The 15,349-nt window shown below is 33.0% G+C and overlaps 1 protein-coding gene across 1 annotated transcript; it reads left to right on the forward strand.

Annotated features, from left to right (window-relative positions):
* The first annotated feature begins 7,028 nt into the window (after positions 1-7,028).
* On the forward strand, positions 7,029-15,223 carry LOC149424600 (chromobox protein homolog 5-like). The gene is made up of 5 exons (XM_089630898.1): positions 7,029-7,248; positions 7,419-7,541; positions 8,086-8,332; positions 12,334-12,512; positions 14,192-15,223. Exons 1-4 carry the CDS (start codon positions 7,147-7,149, stop codon positions 12,495-12,497), a joined length of 636 nt encoding a protein of 211 aa, XP_089487024.1. The 5' UTR covers positions 7,029-7,146; the 3' UTR covers positions 12,498-12,512; positions 14,192-15,223.
* The last annotated feature ends 126 nt before the right edge of the window (positions 15,224-15,349 follow it).

Here is a 15,349-nt window from a genome sequence, read left to right on the forward strand (position 1 = left end):
ATAAGCAAAACGGTTTTTTGAAATATGTATTATTTTTCGAGGGAATGTTTGAAAAACAGGGTTGGAAATTACAGATTAATTTATTAAACAATGCAAATTATGACTTCATTTGGGATAAGAAGCCATTTTGCGGTTCCTCGTCCTTCTTGAGATTCATAAAGGCTACAAAAAGTGTTATAAAATTAGACACACCTTACCGCATTACCTACTAGCTGAAGTCCCCAACCTTGTCCAAGCTTTACGCAGAGTTTTTCAAAATCCAATGTAGATTGTGACCTTCCTCTTGCTTTGAAGATCAAGTGTGCAAAATTGCATCAATCTCTCAATAAGATCAATGTTATAGATGCAGTCATTCCCAAAGTATTTCGAAATTATCTATTTCAGATTGTGACCTATTTACTCACCTAACGCTACAGCACACGCTGTAACATTTTTTTTTATGTTCACGTGCCACCTTTGGGAAGCCTACTATGTATTATGTCTGTGTTGTAGGATACGTGTCTTGGTTCATGTTTACAATATTGAAGTCTATTTCGATGCCGCGCACCAACCCATGTCGTATTTTGGGATTCATGGATTTCTCAAGTTATGCATATTTCTGGATTGCCAGAATAATAATTACGTATATTACATTTAACTCCATGTGTCATTAGGAACATGCATGTTGTTGTTTATGACTGAACCCTCGGTGCTCCGAACCTCAGTTCATTAATAATCGCCTTAGCATATAGAGTCAGATGAATAAGAATAATAATGTATACGTTCTGAATAAAAATGAAAGGCTTTATCAGCAAAAAATAAAATTTTAAAACTAACATTGTAGCAGAAAACAACACATAAATAAGTTTAGTTTTCTATTTCCACATTACCTAAAAGATAAAGTGATTGTAAATTCGTAATAATATCGGAACACGTGTTCCATCCACCTGCGTTGGTCTTAATAATACATATATCAAGACGATATGGAAAAATGTTAGTGCGTGTACGTGGTACGTGGTACGTGATACATGGTACGTGGTCCCTTTCTGAATAGTATCCCAACGTTCCAACAACCTACTACACTAGAGAAAAAATTCTCGTAAAAGCGCTATAAAATTTTAGATTCTATCAAATATATATTATGTGCTATGTAGCTAAAGAAACGGAAGTGCAGATTTTACCAACATATCAACCTAATCTAACCATACATTCGTCCACGTTTCTGTCGATTTAAAAAAAAATCGAATTCATATACCTAATCGGGAAATGCTATGATTAGTTGTTCTAAACCTTAATGCTATAAAAAACAGCTACTGTTGACTAATTCTTTATAACTAGACAAAAATAAGTTGTTTTGCGTTATGATTAGGACGATTTTAAGATGGAAGAATCAAAATATATTTAGTCGTCGTTGATATTTTCGGATACCTGGCATTCCAGTTAAATCTTGGCTTTATTCCAACGCAGAGAAGAGTGAACTCAAATAATATAAAAATTTCATATACATAGCTACATGCTACATAGGCAATTTTTTCACACCTATAGTATTCTAAAGTTTCAAATAATTTTACGAACTGGTTTCGAATACCCGCCCGCATTTTCCTCTTACTCCGCAAATTCTAAAAGCATAGAATAAAAAATAATAATAAAACTCGAAGTGCCTTCCATATAGGTACTAGTCCCAGCGAGAGTCATCGTTCATTATGATCATATGACGCACGTCGTCAATACTTTAAGATTAATACACTTTAAAATAAGAAGGCAATTGACTGACCTAATCAGTGGCGTAGCTACCTAGGGGCTAGGCGGGGCAGTGCCCCGGGGCCCTCAAGCTCAGGGGGTCCTCGAATCTTTACCAGAAATCTCGATCGAACTGAACTTTTGGAAATTTCTCCAATTTTCAAAATAAATATGACAGGTTACAACTTGCAACTCCACTTTAATCATGACAACTCAGTTGAGAGAAATTCAGTTATGCCTAGGGAATTCCCCTAAATTCTTTCTGTAGGTTGGCAGTGTTGTCAATTTGGAGGAAAGTGATATGTGCCTCATTCCCCAACGACACTTATAGCGTATTAAAATATAGATAAAAAGAAGAAACCCAGTGGTGCATTTAAACGCAAACAACGCCAAGAAAGAGAAGATAGTAAACGAAAATTGCCCAAAATTGACAAGTTTTTTAGTCAGCCTTCTGCAAGTACATCTGGTCAAAATATTTCTATTGATAGTGACTCAAATAATGTGGTAACTGCAGTGTTGGTTGAGAAGCCTACTGAAGAAGATTAGACAATTATTGCAGTTGGAGATACCTCCGCCGCCGAACATGTGAACGTGGATGATGTTTGCATGACACACATAAGAGCGGAGGGTTTGGAGGAACCACATTTCATATTTTTATTTGATAATACCTAATCAGTTTACATAGCAGTGGGGCCCCATTTTTTAATTTGCCCCAGGGCCCTTGGTTACCTAGCTACGCCACTGGACCTAATATATTTGCATAAAATTATCCACGGCCATCTTGATACCTCATTATGTCTTAGCAATATTGAAATAAATGTCCCCAATTTCCATTGTTTAAGACACCATAGCATTTTTCACCTGAATATTTTCAAAAATAATATCGCCTATTTTAGCCTTCTGACCCAAATGTGTCGACTGTATAATAAGATTGAGTGTGCTGAAATAGATATTTTGTCGATAATTTATATGGATTCAGAAAAAACTGCTATTGTTAAATAATATGTTGCACATTATATTATGTATTACTTGCGTCTCTTACTTTTCTGTTATATTTGTATTTCAAATATATTTTTAATTTTGAACTTTTATTTTTATTTGTTTTATATTTTAATCTTTATTTAGGTGTATGAAAATAAATGTGTCTTTTTATGTGTATTTGTATATAACTGGATTGTTTTCATGTAAGTGAGATCGTCTGTAAAAACCCAGTATAAATAAATAAATAAATTATGAATGCCAACAAAACCTGAGCTTTTCAACGATTAGGATAAGGCAGCCGATTCTATAAAGCATTTCGCTTTTCTACTTTGATTTCCATTTTACCTCTGGTGATATGAAAGAGAAAATGCATATAACAATGCTAAGTGTCCCAGGATTAAAGATAAGCAGGTTCGTACATCCTTTAGAGTTGTTTGAGATGATACCTACTCATAGATGGCTCTAGATAATACTCAAAGGTGATGGTTTACAAATAGTATTGCAAACTCAAGGTCGGGGTCCTGAATATTTCTAGCGCCTTTTAAGAATCCATACGAGCTCATTGTATCGATAACAATAAAGTCCAGGCGTTATATTAAGTCGGAATTTTATTGAATTAGTTGTGAGAAACCCGAAAATACACAACAGTACACATATTTTTACGCAGAATGTAGACAACATAATGCCTAGCTAATGCCACACCTATTTTAACCCTGTGGTAGCGCGAGAGGATGCTGGCCCAGGCACGTACCAACCCTTAGCTGAGATTACTTAGTTGAGGAATGCGCCAGCGGGGATTCTTGCGAAATACGAGGGAAGCAGCAACTAAAGCATAACACATACAGTCGATTTAAAATTCCTTAGTCGCAGTCATAGAATAATAATGAATAAACAAACACTAGAAGTGTCTTCCATACAAATGTGAATGGAAACAAATGTTTCATTTAGCCAAGCCCAAAAGATCAGCGCTCTGTCTCACTTACACTTCTCACACACAGATCGTAGATCTCCATCCGATTTTAATTTCGTTACTACACAGTTTTGTATTGGTAATTTAAGCCTAGATTGGGCAAATATTTGGATCACGAAACACGCCCACAAGGCATTTCTTGTGTTATTATTTATTCCATTGCCCAAAGACACTGGGTGCGTGGCGACGTTCATCAATTATAATATTTATTAAAAAAATAATAATGCAACAAAAAATAACAACTTTCACCTAGCATCAAGTACTAATATATAAGAAAAAGAAAACTAATATAAATTTAGACACCAAAAATATGTATACTTAGATTTTATAATATCCACATCAAAGAATAAAGAATAACACAAGAAACGCCATGTGAGCGTATTTAGTGGTCCAGAATTCTTGGAGGATTCTCAGTTAAAAAAAATTATTGAATCGTTTTTAATTTTGAGTTTTGAATCTGAACTGTACTTCACCATCATTATGAAATTCTAGCTGGTTGCCGATATACGATGTCAGGCAAGTGTAAGAGAGACAGAGCACGTGCTAAATGGACTAGAATCAAAATGACCTAAGTAAGTGGTGACATTGTCATCTATTTAAATCTACATGGAATACTTTCTCGCTCCTACCTAAACCGGCATTTCTTTCTGCTGAAGAAGGCAAGCGCAGTAGAAGAGAGCCTACAGGAGTACAAACGGAGTCCAGCATAGATCTCTGATTCGTCACGCAGCTTACAAATCAATAATAATAATTTTTTAAATGGAGCTCCAGACCAGAGGTGGCTGCCAAATTCAACAATGGTAAAAGTATGTAATGGTGATATAATAAAAGTATATAGTGGTATCTCAAAACCTACATAAGTACGAGGAAAGATATACCAAAAATAATATTTAGTAGCTGACGTGTACCCAGCGTCGCTCGGGGTTATGACAGTGAAATAGGGTTTTGATGTGGTGAATTCTAGTGTAAATGCCTAAAACAGGGTGTAGTTTTAAGGTGGAAATAATATTATGGTTAAAAATTAAAAAGTTTTTTTTCGGATTTATTGCACTGGGTTTAGCAGGGTTTAGCAAATCTGCTAATATGAACAATACGAGATGTAGAAGAGAAATCTAGCGTAGAACTGTTGGAATACTATACCTAAAAGATATCGGAACTGGTGTACAAAGATAATACGAACAACAAAGCAAGCATACTACAGAAGAAAATTAGATGACGTTAATGGTAACATTAAACAACAGTTGAAGATTATAAAGGAGGCTATCAACCTACAAAAGGAGCAAACTATCATTAAAAAATTGAAAATGAATAATATTACTACTTCAATGGAAGAGAGTCCAAATATAATGATCAATCATATAAATAACTTCTCCAGTGACACTGGTCCAAGTTTTGCTATTAATTAACGTTACAGGGGACAATTTTGATTTTAAACCGACTAGCATTTCTGAAGTGTCATATGTGATAAATGATTAAAAAATGTCTTTCTCGCGTGATATTGATTCTGCAAGTGTTATGGTGTATAAAATGCATTTATCTGAAGTAGTTGGTCCCATATCTCACATTATAAATATTGGCTTCGAGAGTGGGATGTTCCCTTCTCACTGTAAGACAGCTAAAGTGATACATCTTTGTAAAGGTGGAGAACGTCTAGATGTGAATAATAACAGACCTATATCCTTACTTAACACCTTCCAAAAGTAATAGAGAGTTTGGCTAAGTCGAGATTGGTATCATTCTTAGAAACACATAATATACTCTCTAGCAATCAGTTCGATTTCAGAGAGAATATAGCATAAATAAACCACTCTGAATATAGTATTGTGTATTGTCCAAAGTCACTAGTGCCTTGAACTATGGAAACAAAGTTTTAGCTGTGTTCTTAGATCTACCAAAGGCATATGATAGGTTTGCCATGGATTACTACTCCCCAAAAAATTATCTTCTCTTGACATAACAGTACTGAACTGGACTGGTTCACATCTTAACTTCGCTCTTCTTCCGGCGCTAGTAAAATTAGATTGTTTCTACATACCTATGTAAATATATATGTCATTTATGCGTTGAATTTATGTTTGAACATTGCAATGCATATTTAAAGGAATGAGCTTTTGAGATTTTGTACCATATTTTTATTTATATAGAATAAAGATTAACAAAAGTGTCGATTCTACCACCACTAAAGTTGTTGTGGGTTCTGATGACGATAATTTGTACCAAATACCCTATAATATTAATAATACCTCCAACTGCAACAACTCTGGTCGCTAGAGGCGCTAGAGTAGCATATTGAGGTCGACATTCTGTTTTGCGCTTCTTAATTTATATTTTGATCAACATTGATAAAAAATATTTACAAAAAAAGTCGTAATGTAATAATTACAAACAACAAAGTCGTTTTTCAGGATGCAAAAAAAAACATTATCAGGTAAATTATAATAGTTTGTAAATTAATTGAATTTAAAATAAATAATTAATTACAATAAATAATAAATACCCTATAAACACAAATAGAAATAATGATATACATTTGTTATATTTATTACCTTTCTAAACCATCAAAGGCAGAGTAAATAGCAGCTTTAAAATTTTTATGTATGGGCAAAAACAGCACTAAGGTCTTATGTGAGTTACCGATTTTTTCCTTTTCTATAATTTATTAACTTAAAATATATGACATATTTCATATTAAATTCATTTACACCTGAAAGAAAAACAAGGGGTACCCTCATGCCGCTAGAATGTGCTAGTGTAGCATGTTGCCATCAGAATGCATGGAAAATGTTACATGTTGAAGGTATTTGTAACCTACCGAAATTTTGGTAGATCTACCGATTTCGGCAAAAATCTACCGATCTTCGTAGCAAATCCACCGATCTATCGATCTTCGCAGAAAATCTACCTCTGTGAAAATTCTTTATCGAAATTCGTAAAAATTAACACAAATTTTTCGAAAATCTCCCGAAAATTTAAAAATCCGCCGAAATTTATAAAAATCTATCAAAGTCAGCGAAAAGTTTCTGAATTATGGGCAGTTTTTTTTTCAAAAATTACAATGTGGGGGATTATTTTTTACGATATTCCGTAGCCACTCCTTCCCCCCTTTATAAATTTTAAATATTGTGGGGAAAAAGTTTTTCTCGATATTCTCTAGCCATTGAAAAAGTATTGAGGGGAATCCAGTACTGTGTGAGCAATACACTCACACATATCCAATATGAAATTCTACCGATTTTCGTACCTAATCTACCGATATTTTTCACCCAAATCTACCGATTTTTATTTTCGCGGTATAGCATCACTGGTTAGTTGTCTATGGTGAGCTTATGGCGCGTAGTTGGGAATAAGTTAACAAATTTACCATCTTTATTTGCTTATCTGTGGCGGCGTCTGATTGTTTGTCGTTTGTCTTGTCGAATTATTGGCGTCGGATTTTGTTTTACTTAACGGTTTTGTACACGAGTATCCTGATAAAAATGGGCAAACGCGGTGAACGCAAAGATAGTAGCAACAGCGACGCTAGTTCCGAAGAATATGTCGTTGAAAAAGTGCTTAACAAACGTATTGTGAAGGGAAAGGTAAATTTTATATTTTCAACCGGTTCGCATTGCACATTGCTTTATTTTCGATGTGCTCATTGTTTATCTGATATTTTTCATTTTCACCATTTATTTTACATGATGAATTGTGTTATATATTCATTTCACCTGTAGTAGACCGATTTAACTAATAATATTGATGTTTTTAGGTTCAATACCTTCTGAAATGGAAAGGTTATAAAGAAGAGGAAAGTACTTGGGAGCCGGAGGAAAATTTAGACTGCGAAGGGCTGATCAAGGAGTATGAAGATGCCAATAGGAAGTCAGATTCGGTTAGCGTCTTTGACAATCTTCCTTTGATATTGATGCTGTTTTTTTTTTGACTGGTCTCCATTAAAAAATCACTCAGATGAGGATTTCACTGACATGTTTTGTAACTAAACACTGAACTTGCTAATGTAATACAGTTTCAATATTTGGTTAAAATTCGTCGAATTCCGCTGCATGCAAAGGCTCCTTTAAAAAAGCAACACTTGATTTCATCTTAAATATCGAATGGGGAGACAACTATTTGAGTGAGGGTTTAAGTAAACATGTACTAAATAGGTTTTTAGGGTTCATTTTGGGTTATTTTAATAATTTGTGCGTATTTCCTAACATTCAAACTTACTTTGATAGAAAAAAAAATGGAACTTTAACGGTGGCGGAGTTGACATCGCTTTTGGGTCCCATCCAGGCGTAGTGTGTTCAATTTTGATTTACAGATAATTGTAGATCAGCTGTATTATAAAAAAGCTTAGTAAATTTTTGTATTTAACATAAATAAATGATTGAATAATTTTTTGCAACTTTTAATAATAATTTTTCAAATTACAGTCCAGTAAGGCGAAACCGGAGTCCAAATCTGAAGAGAAAAGGACCTCAGAAAAGAAGAAGAAGTCCGAGTCTGGAGATGAAGGTAGCAGGACCAAGAAAAAGCGAGTCAGTGATTCTTCTTCAGAAGAGGAAGAAAAACGTAAAGATAAGAAAGAAAAGACTTCTGAAAAGAAGAAATCATCCACATCTTCCAGTAGCGAAAAAAAGACTGGCTTCCACAGGGGATTAAAAGCAGAAAAAATCATTGGTAAGTCCTTTTTGGTTAGCGGCGGATTTCTATAATTAGTGGTTGTGCATCACTTGAATTAAAATTTCTCTTTGATATAAATTATGTTTATAATACAGTTTGAACCATGCGCCACTACTACATACAGTGCACCATGACTCCATTGTAAAAAATCTACATACGCACGTATGACGCTTAAAAAACCTGTGATGTTTACAACATAAGTACGACTTCGAACAGTGCTGGAAGGTGCATCACAGCCAAAATTCTAAATATTCTATTTATTTTTTGTTCTTTTTCATTGTACGAATTGTCTTAGTATACAAAAGTTTGATAAAATTTGTCGATTTCCGCCTTACACTTCAATCAATTTCAATTTAATTGCTAGAAACAACTACTTATGTCGGGGGATATGGTAAAAGATGTATAAGTTCCTTTTTTTTTTTTTTTCAAAATTAAGTTTTTAGGAAATTTCAATTTGGCCAATTTTGCCGCACGGATTTCCTGAAAATACATATTCATACAAAAAAAAATATTTGAAAAAACAAACGTTTTCGCCTACAAATCACCAATGCCATTTTTGTAATATTAGAATTCTAGTACACCCAAAAGTCATGAGCTGCCACTGTTTTGTGGTATGTTTTTTTTTTAACCAAAAAAAAAAACTTCCACATTCGTCACTGGTCACTCAGCCTAGTAACCGACCAAACCCTCACCCCGATCCTAACTCTCCAATACATAACTGATTTTTTATGTTTTAAATTGAAGAAAAAAAAACATAAGTAAATGTATCCGGATTCCAAAATTTAATTTATATTTTTTTACTCCAAATAATGACACAAATCACTAGTTATGATAAGTCGAGTACTTCCCTTAACACCCACCCTGTATATATATCAAAAGTTGTGGTTCAGCTTCACTAATTACTGTAAATTTACAAAATCGTGAAATTGATTGACTTTGTTTACCTTATAAACTGGATAAGACTTGTAACCAGCGTTGCCGATTTGTGGGTAATTCCCCAAACTGCGGGGAATTTTTCAGCTTTTTCAAGAATTGGGTATTTTGCGGGGAATAACTTTTTGCGTGGAAAATGCGGGGATTCTGGGCATTTCTTGATTATCCATCAATATTACATTAAGTACATTCGGTGAAAGATTTTGTAGTTTTCTTTAATGACAGCACTGTAGCATTTATTTTTAAATGATAATGTCGGGGGATTCCTGAAGTTCGGGACCCAAACTTGAAGACATATGAATTTTTTTAGTCATAACTTCTATGGTGGAAGGATTATTTTCTTACGTACATTACGTAATTGGTTTATTTATGCTTCGTACATTAAGAACCGGATTTTAAAAGTTGAATAGGAAAAGATCCCAATTTGAAAGACGGAAATGAATTTGAACCTAATTCGCCATTTAAAATCAGACCGTCACACGAGAAAATGTGCGGAGATACAGAATGTTCAAAAAATTTCATCTTTTATATTTCCTCACGGTTTAGAGAAGAATGTTAGAATAGCTGAATTAAAATTGGCCGGTGCTCTAGCTGAACACAATATACCATTATCATTTATGGATACATTGGGTCCCCTCTGCACAAACATTTTTCCCGATTCCACTATAGCTAAAAATCTCAACTTGCACCGAACCAAAACTACAGCTGTTTTAAAAAATGTCTTAGGAACTTCATTTATGGAAAAAATCTGTGATAAATTACGTACCAAAGGAAACTTTTTTTCACTCATAATGGATGAAACTACAGACCAGAGTTCTGTAAAACAATGTTGTTTTACTGCTATTATGTACGATCACGAAATCAACAAGGTAGAAACATAATTTTTATATATGATTGAAGTAACCTCGGGAACAGCTACTGGTCTATATGAGTGTTTAAAAGAAATGTTGCTCAAGAAAAATATTCCAATGGAGAACATTCTTGGATTTAGTTTAGATACAACAAACGTGATGACAGGTGAACACTGCTCTGTATTTGCGCGTCTCAGAAAAGATTTACCCCATATTTCCGTAATAAAATGCTCATGTCACATGATAAACCTGTCATCTTCCAAAGCTTGCCTCAAATTGCCAAGAAACGTCGAAGATTTCTTACGTTCTATTGGAGCTCACTTCAGCAGAAGCTCACAAAGGCAAAAGAAGTTCAAAGAGTTTCAAGAGTTCTTTCAAGTGGAAATACATAAAATTCTCGCACCAGCTCAAACTCGATAGCTGTCATTGAAGGCTTGTGTGGATCGTGTAATAGAATAATACATTCCACTGAAAGCCTACCTAACCGAATCAGTCTTTTCGGATCCATCAAAGACTACGGAAGAAATGCTCATCACAATGACCAACCAATTTACAATTGTGTATTTAGAATTCATGTCGTATGTTCTTTCACTTTTAACAAATTTTAATACCTTATTTCAGTCAGAAAAACCACTACTTCAAACCCTTAAACCTGAGGTAGAAAAGCTTTTAAGAACGCTTTCATCCAATTTCCTAAAGATCAATTACGTCAGATCATGTGACGATATTCTAAAGGGAGACTTCAATAACACTGCACATTTTGTAGATTTATATCAGATATATGTTGGAATAAATGCTACAGAAAGCATGGAAAACTTGAAAAATGATAATAATGTACCCCGTTCAGCGATTCAAGATTTCTACAAAACATGCCAAGCTTTTTATATTGAATTGACAATGGACATTGTCAAGCGATTTGATTTTAGCGATTCTTTATTTTCATTTATATCTATAGTGATTCTGTTTGAAGCTCAACAATTTCAAATAAATTCATTGCTGCCTGTACTTCAACGATTTCCGTTTCTCAATAATTTTGTTATAGCAGAAAATCTGAATGATGAGTGGCGGGCTCACGCTATTCTGGATTTCTCCCTACATGGTCTAAATGCAGACGACGATGCTGAAAGTTAGTGGGCTAAAGTGTTTTGCCTAAAAACCAATACAGGAAGATACTTGTTCCCAAATTTAAAAATTGTAATAAGTTTATTACTTGTATTACCATTTTCAAACGCTTCCGTTGAGAGAAAATTCAGTGTACTGAAAAAAATAAAAAACAGAAATCGCCTGCAAACAGATACGGTGGTAGCATTGATGACAACCCGGGAAGGTATTAAGAAAGAAGGAGGAAGTTTGAAGTTCAATCCTTCAAATAAAATGTTAACTAAAAATATATGGCATGATTCAGTGATTAATGATTAAAAGTAGATAATTATTTTACATCACTGTATAAATGCTTACCTTGTTAAAAATCCTTTAAATATGTTGTTAATTAACAGTCTTATAATAATGTAAATTGCTTACTAAATAATTTAACTTCATTGTTTTAAATGATTTCCTTCAATATAAATTAACAAAATAATGTTTTAAAAATTGTTTAAAATTATGTTTTAACACTAAACTACCATTTTATCATTTTTTTAAATAAATATTTTTTGTCTCGTTTAAATTACTCGTACTTGTCACACTGTATGATTATATTGCCTTTTTTTCTACTAGCTATACAATTTATTGAAATTTTTTTTAATATATAAGTTGAGTTAATAGGTTGTCACCTATTTTTTTTTTAATCTTACATTCTTATGTATGTAATAATATGTGTTAATCATGTCAATGGCCAAATAAAATAAAATAAATCAATAAAAAAATGCTAATTTCCATTAAATATTGTATTATTTTGAAGGCGAAATTTTAAAGGAACTTGTGGGGAATTTGCGGGGAATTTGACATTTTGCATTCCCCGATTCGGGGATTTTGAACATTCGGTGCGGGTATTTTAGAACATAAGCATTGGCAACCCTGCTTGTAACTGCTATTGCCAATGTAACAATGTAGACAAATTGCATCTATTCAATTCATTTGTCTATCGATGTATTGCAAAAATATAATATTATTTTTTTTTATTTCTAATACCTCAGATAGGTAATAAATTCTACTAAATATAAACAAAAAACAATAAATTTGTATGACCAGATAATAATAATAATATTGTTGTAGGCGCGTCAGATGCCAGCGGCCAGCTAATGTTCCTAATCAAGTGGGCGGAGAGTGACGAGGCGGAACTGGTGTCCGCTAAGGTGGCCAACGTAAAGTGTCCACAACAGGTGATTGCTTTTTATGAGGAGAGGCTGACGTGGCACGCGCCCACCGAGACTGCCTAGACGCTACGGGAACATGTAAGTACTTAACTTTGGATTCCCTGAATAATACAAGTTCTTAAAAGGTAGAGTGTGTAAGGAAAGGTTAAGGTTGTGTAAGGATGGTTTTGGAATTTCACCCATAAACTTACCCCATGTGGTGAGGTACTTGTACCTACCATGAAACCTTTATTGGGTTTTCAAACAAAATTGGGAAAACCCGAGACAAACAGTAATACAAAAGAAGTTATAAAGAATGAACACATTTTAGATTTTTTGACACTTTTATTTTTGAGCAGGCAACTTAGGTAATGTTGTAAATATTAATCCTACCCTAAAAGAATTTAAGAAGATTTCTGCTTGGTGTGACCGCCACCTTTGTATTTCATTACCAATTTCAAGAATTGTGGGGTTTTTTCAGATCCAGGACCAAATGTCAATTAATGCCCCGGTTGCCGGCAATGAAATTGAAATGAAGTTCCATTGTAGTCATAATGTCGAATTGGTTAATTAATTTTGCATACTTATTGTTATTTTAAATTCCCATTACAGTAGAACCTCATTAATTCGAAATCCACGAGACATCAAAAATCAAATTAACAAATTCCCACCTAATTCGAAATTTTATGAAAAAAAAAAAGACTCGAAAATTGAGTTGCTCGGCCGTACTTCGAATTTGGGTAGTATCTTTGGAGTAAATTCGTAATAATACAATATATTTCCGCGTAAATCAAATTTTCATCAGATATTCGTAAAAATACTATATATTTACGCGTGAATCGAAATTTCGCAGCCGACCCTTTGAATTCTGTTATTTGATGTAAATTCGTAAAAATATTATATATATTTACACGTAAATCGAATATTCTCGGCAGATTTACGTTGCAGCCGGCCCTTTAAATTCAGATATTCTAAATAAATTTGTAAAAATACGATAATTTATGCGTAAATTGAAATTTCGTAGCCGACTCTTTAAATTCAGATATTTGGTGTAAATTCGTGAAACTACAAAATATTTCCGTGTAGAACGAATTTTCTCGGCCCCTCAAACTCAGATAATCGAAATAAATTTTAAAAAATACGACGTTCTATTGTAAATCGATTCAGATTTACATAATAATTATAGTAATTAGGATGATGTATAATAACCATGTCAAAATACATTTTTCGGTGTTTTACTGAAATTTTATGATTTACTTTCGCAAATATCCAAATTTTCGAATCACACAAAAAAAATTTCGTGTGCAGACAAAAATAAATTACGAATTAAAAAACCATTTAAATTTCTGAGGATATATTTTTGGTGAATGTTCCGAAATAACGGGGTTGGACTGTAGTAGGAATCAGAAAATTGAACTTTTTTGGCGAAATTTGCATTATTTTTTTGTGAAATTTTTGGAAAAAGTAGTGGGTTTTTTCCAGCTAAAGCGGTGGTATTTTTCAACAAAAAAGTTATATGTTTCCTTTTTAACATTTTGTGGCAAAAATATCTAAATGCTGTATTTTTACAAAATTAAAAATGAAAAGCTTGTCTAAAACAGAGGCAAGGTTATTTTAAAAGTTTCGAATTTTTGCATAATCGCGTAATTCCCGTGAAAATGAAAATGTTTTTAATGCAAAAATTTGCATTATAGCAAACACTACATTTTCAGGTCTCTCATTGATTAGGCACCAATTATCAATAATATATTAAGATAATTTATCTTTATTTTTTACAGGTCCTTCACGAACTGACATGTCCGCTGACAAGTGATTTTAGTTATTACATATATTATTAAAGTGATTCTAGTTCTACGATTACCATCTCTTTTTTATTTTTTTTTTATTTTTTACGAAAGTAAGCGTAAATTGTTTTAGCACCTGTGCATGGCCCGGTAAAGGATGCGCAATCTAAATATGGTTTCTTTTATATCTATTGACTAGATCAGAATAGTCTGATTTCTTCTCTTACCCTCAAATGACTATTTCTGCTGCAATGCAACATCTCTCAATATGACAATAGTCACATCACATTACAACTTGTGTTACAGAATTGACTGTTCCATGTCTTTGAACCTTTTTCAATAATGCATGTACATATTGCTTTCGAGGAGGTATGTATAGCTTGGCAATTTATTATTTGACTTATTATCCTCATTGCACTTAGAACTTATAATTATTTTTTACTTAATAAGTAGAAAATTATAAGATATCAATTTCAAACTTCATTTACCATTTGAATGCACAAATATTTTTTAAATGTAATAAAACTTACCCAGGTTTTTTTTTTACCACTTTCAAACCCTTGCTAAGCAGACGATTGTTCTAACATATTTTTAAATTACATCTTCACTTCAGACCAGATCAGAAATGAACATTTGAATTTGGTTTTTAAATATGGATTTATTTTTATTTATCTGAGAAGGATTCATTTAGTTTTTACGACAATATCAGATTACAATTATAATGAATATATGATTGCGACAATGCCAATTTCAGATTATAATTTTTCAATTCTCTTGTCCCGATGGTAGTTGGTACCCCTGCTTATTTTGGGATATGAATATTTTTATTAGAGAGTAAGTGTTGTATAAATAATGCTCGTTAAGATATAATACTAGTTATTACCGAGCGTCATTCCTTTGATAAGTAATACATTATGTAATATTATGAGAAACATAAAATCCTAGCATTACCTGTTCGGAAGGAAGGTGAATTAATATTTTTTGTATGTGTAAAAATAAATACAATAAACTCTTATTGTCTCTGAATACATTTTCATTTATTTTTAATACACATAATTGTACCTACACGTACATATTTTATTACAGTGTTATAATGTTAGTGTGGGTGATGTTATTCTAGTTCTTTAGGAGAATGATCAAACTTACATTCGC

This window comes from Hesperophylax consimilis, chromosome 4 (genome assembly GCF_061612785.1).
Source record: "Hesperophylax consimilis isolate HC1 chromosome 4, BYU_Hcon_1.0, whole genome shotgun sequence".
Taxonomy (NCBI): domain Eukaryota; kingdom Metazoa; phylum Arthropoda; class Insecta; order Trichoptera; family Limnephilidae; genus Hesperophylax; species Hesperophylax consimilis.

Coding starts and splice junctions, on each gene's coding strand:
- LOC149424600 (XM_089630898.1), top strand. CDS start 7,147: ATGGGCAAACGCGGTGAACGCAAAGATAGTAGCAACAGCGACGCTAGT. Junction 7,249..7,418: donor AACGTATTGTGAAGGGAAAG/GTAAATTTTATA, acceptor TGATGTTTTTAG/GTTCAATACCTTCTGAAATG. Junction 8,333..12,333: donor AAAAGCAGAAAAAATCATTG/GTAAGTCCTTTT, acceptor ATATTGTTGTAG/GCGCGTCAGATGCCAGCGGC.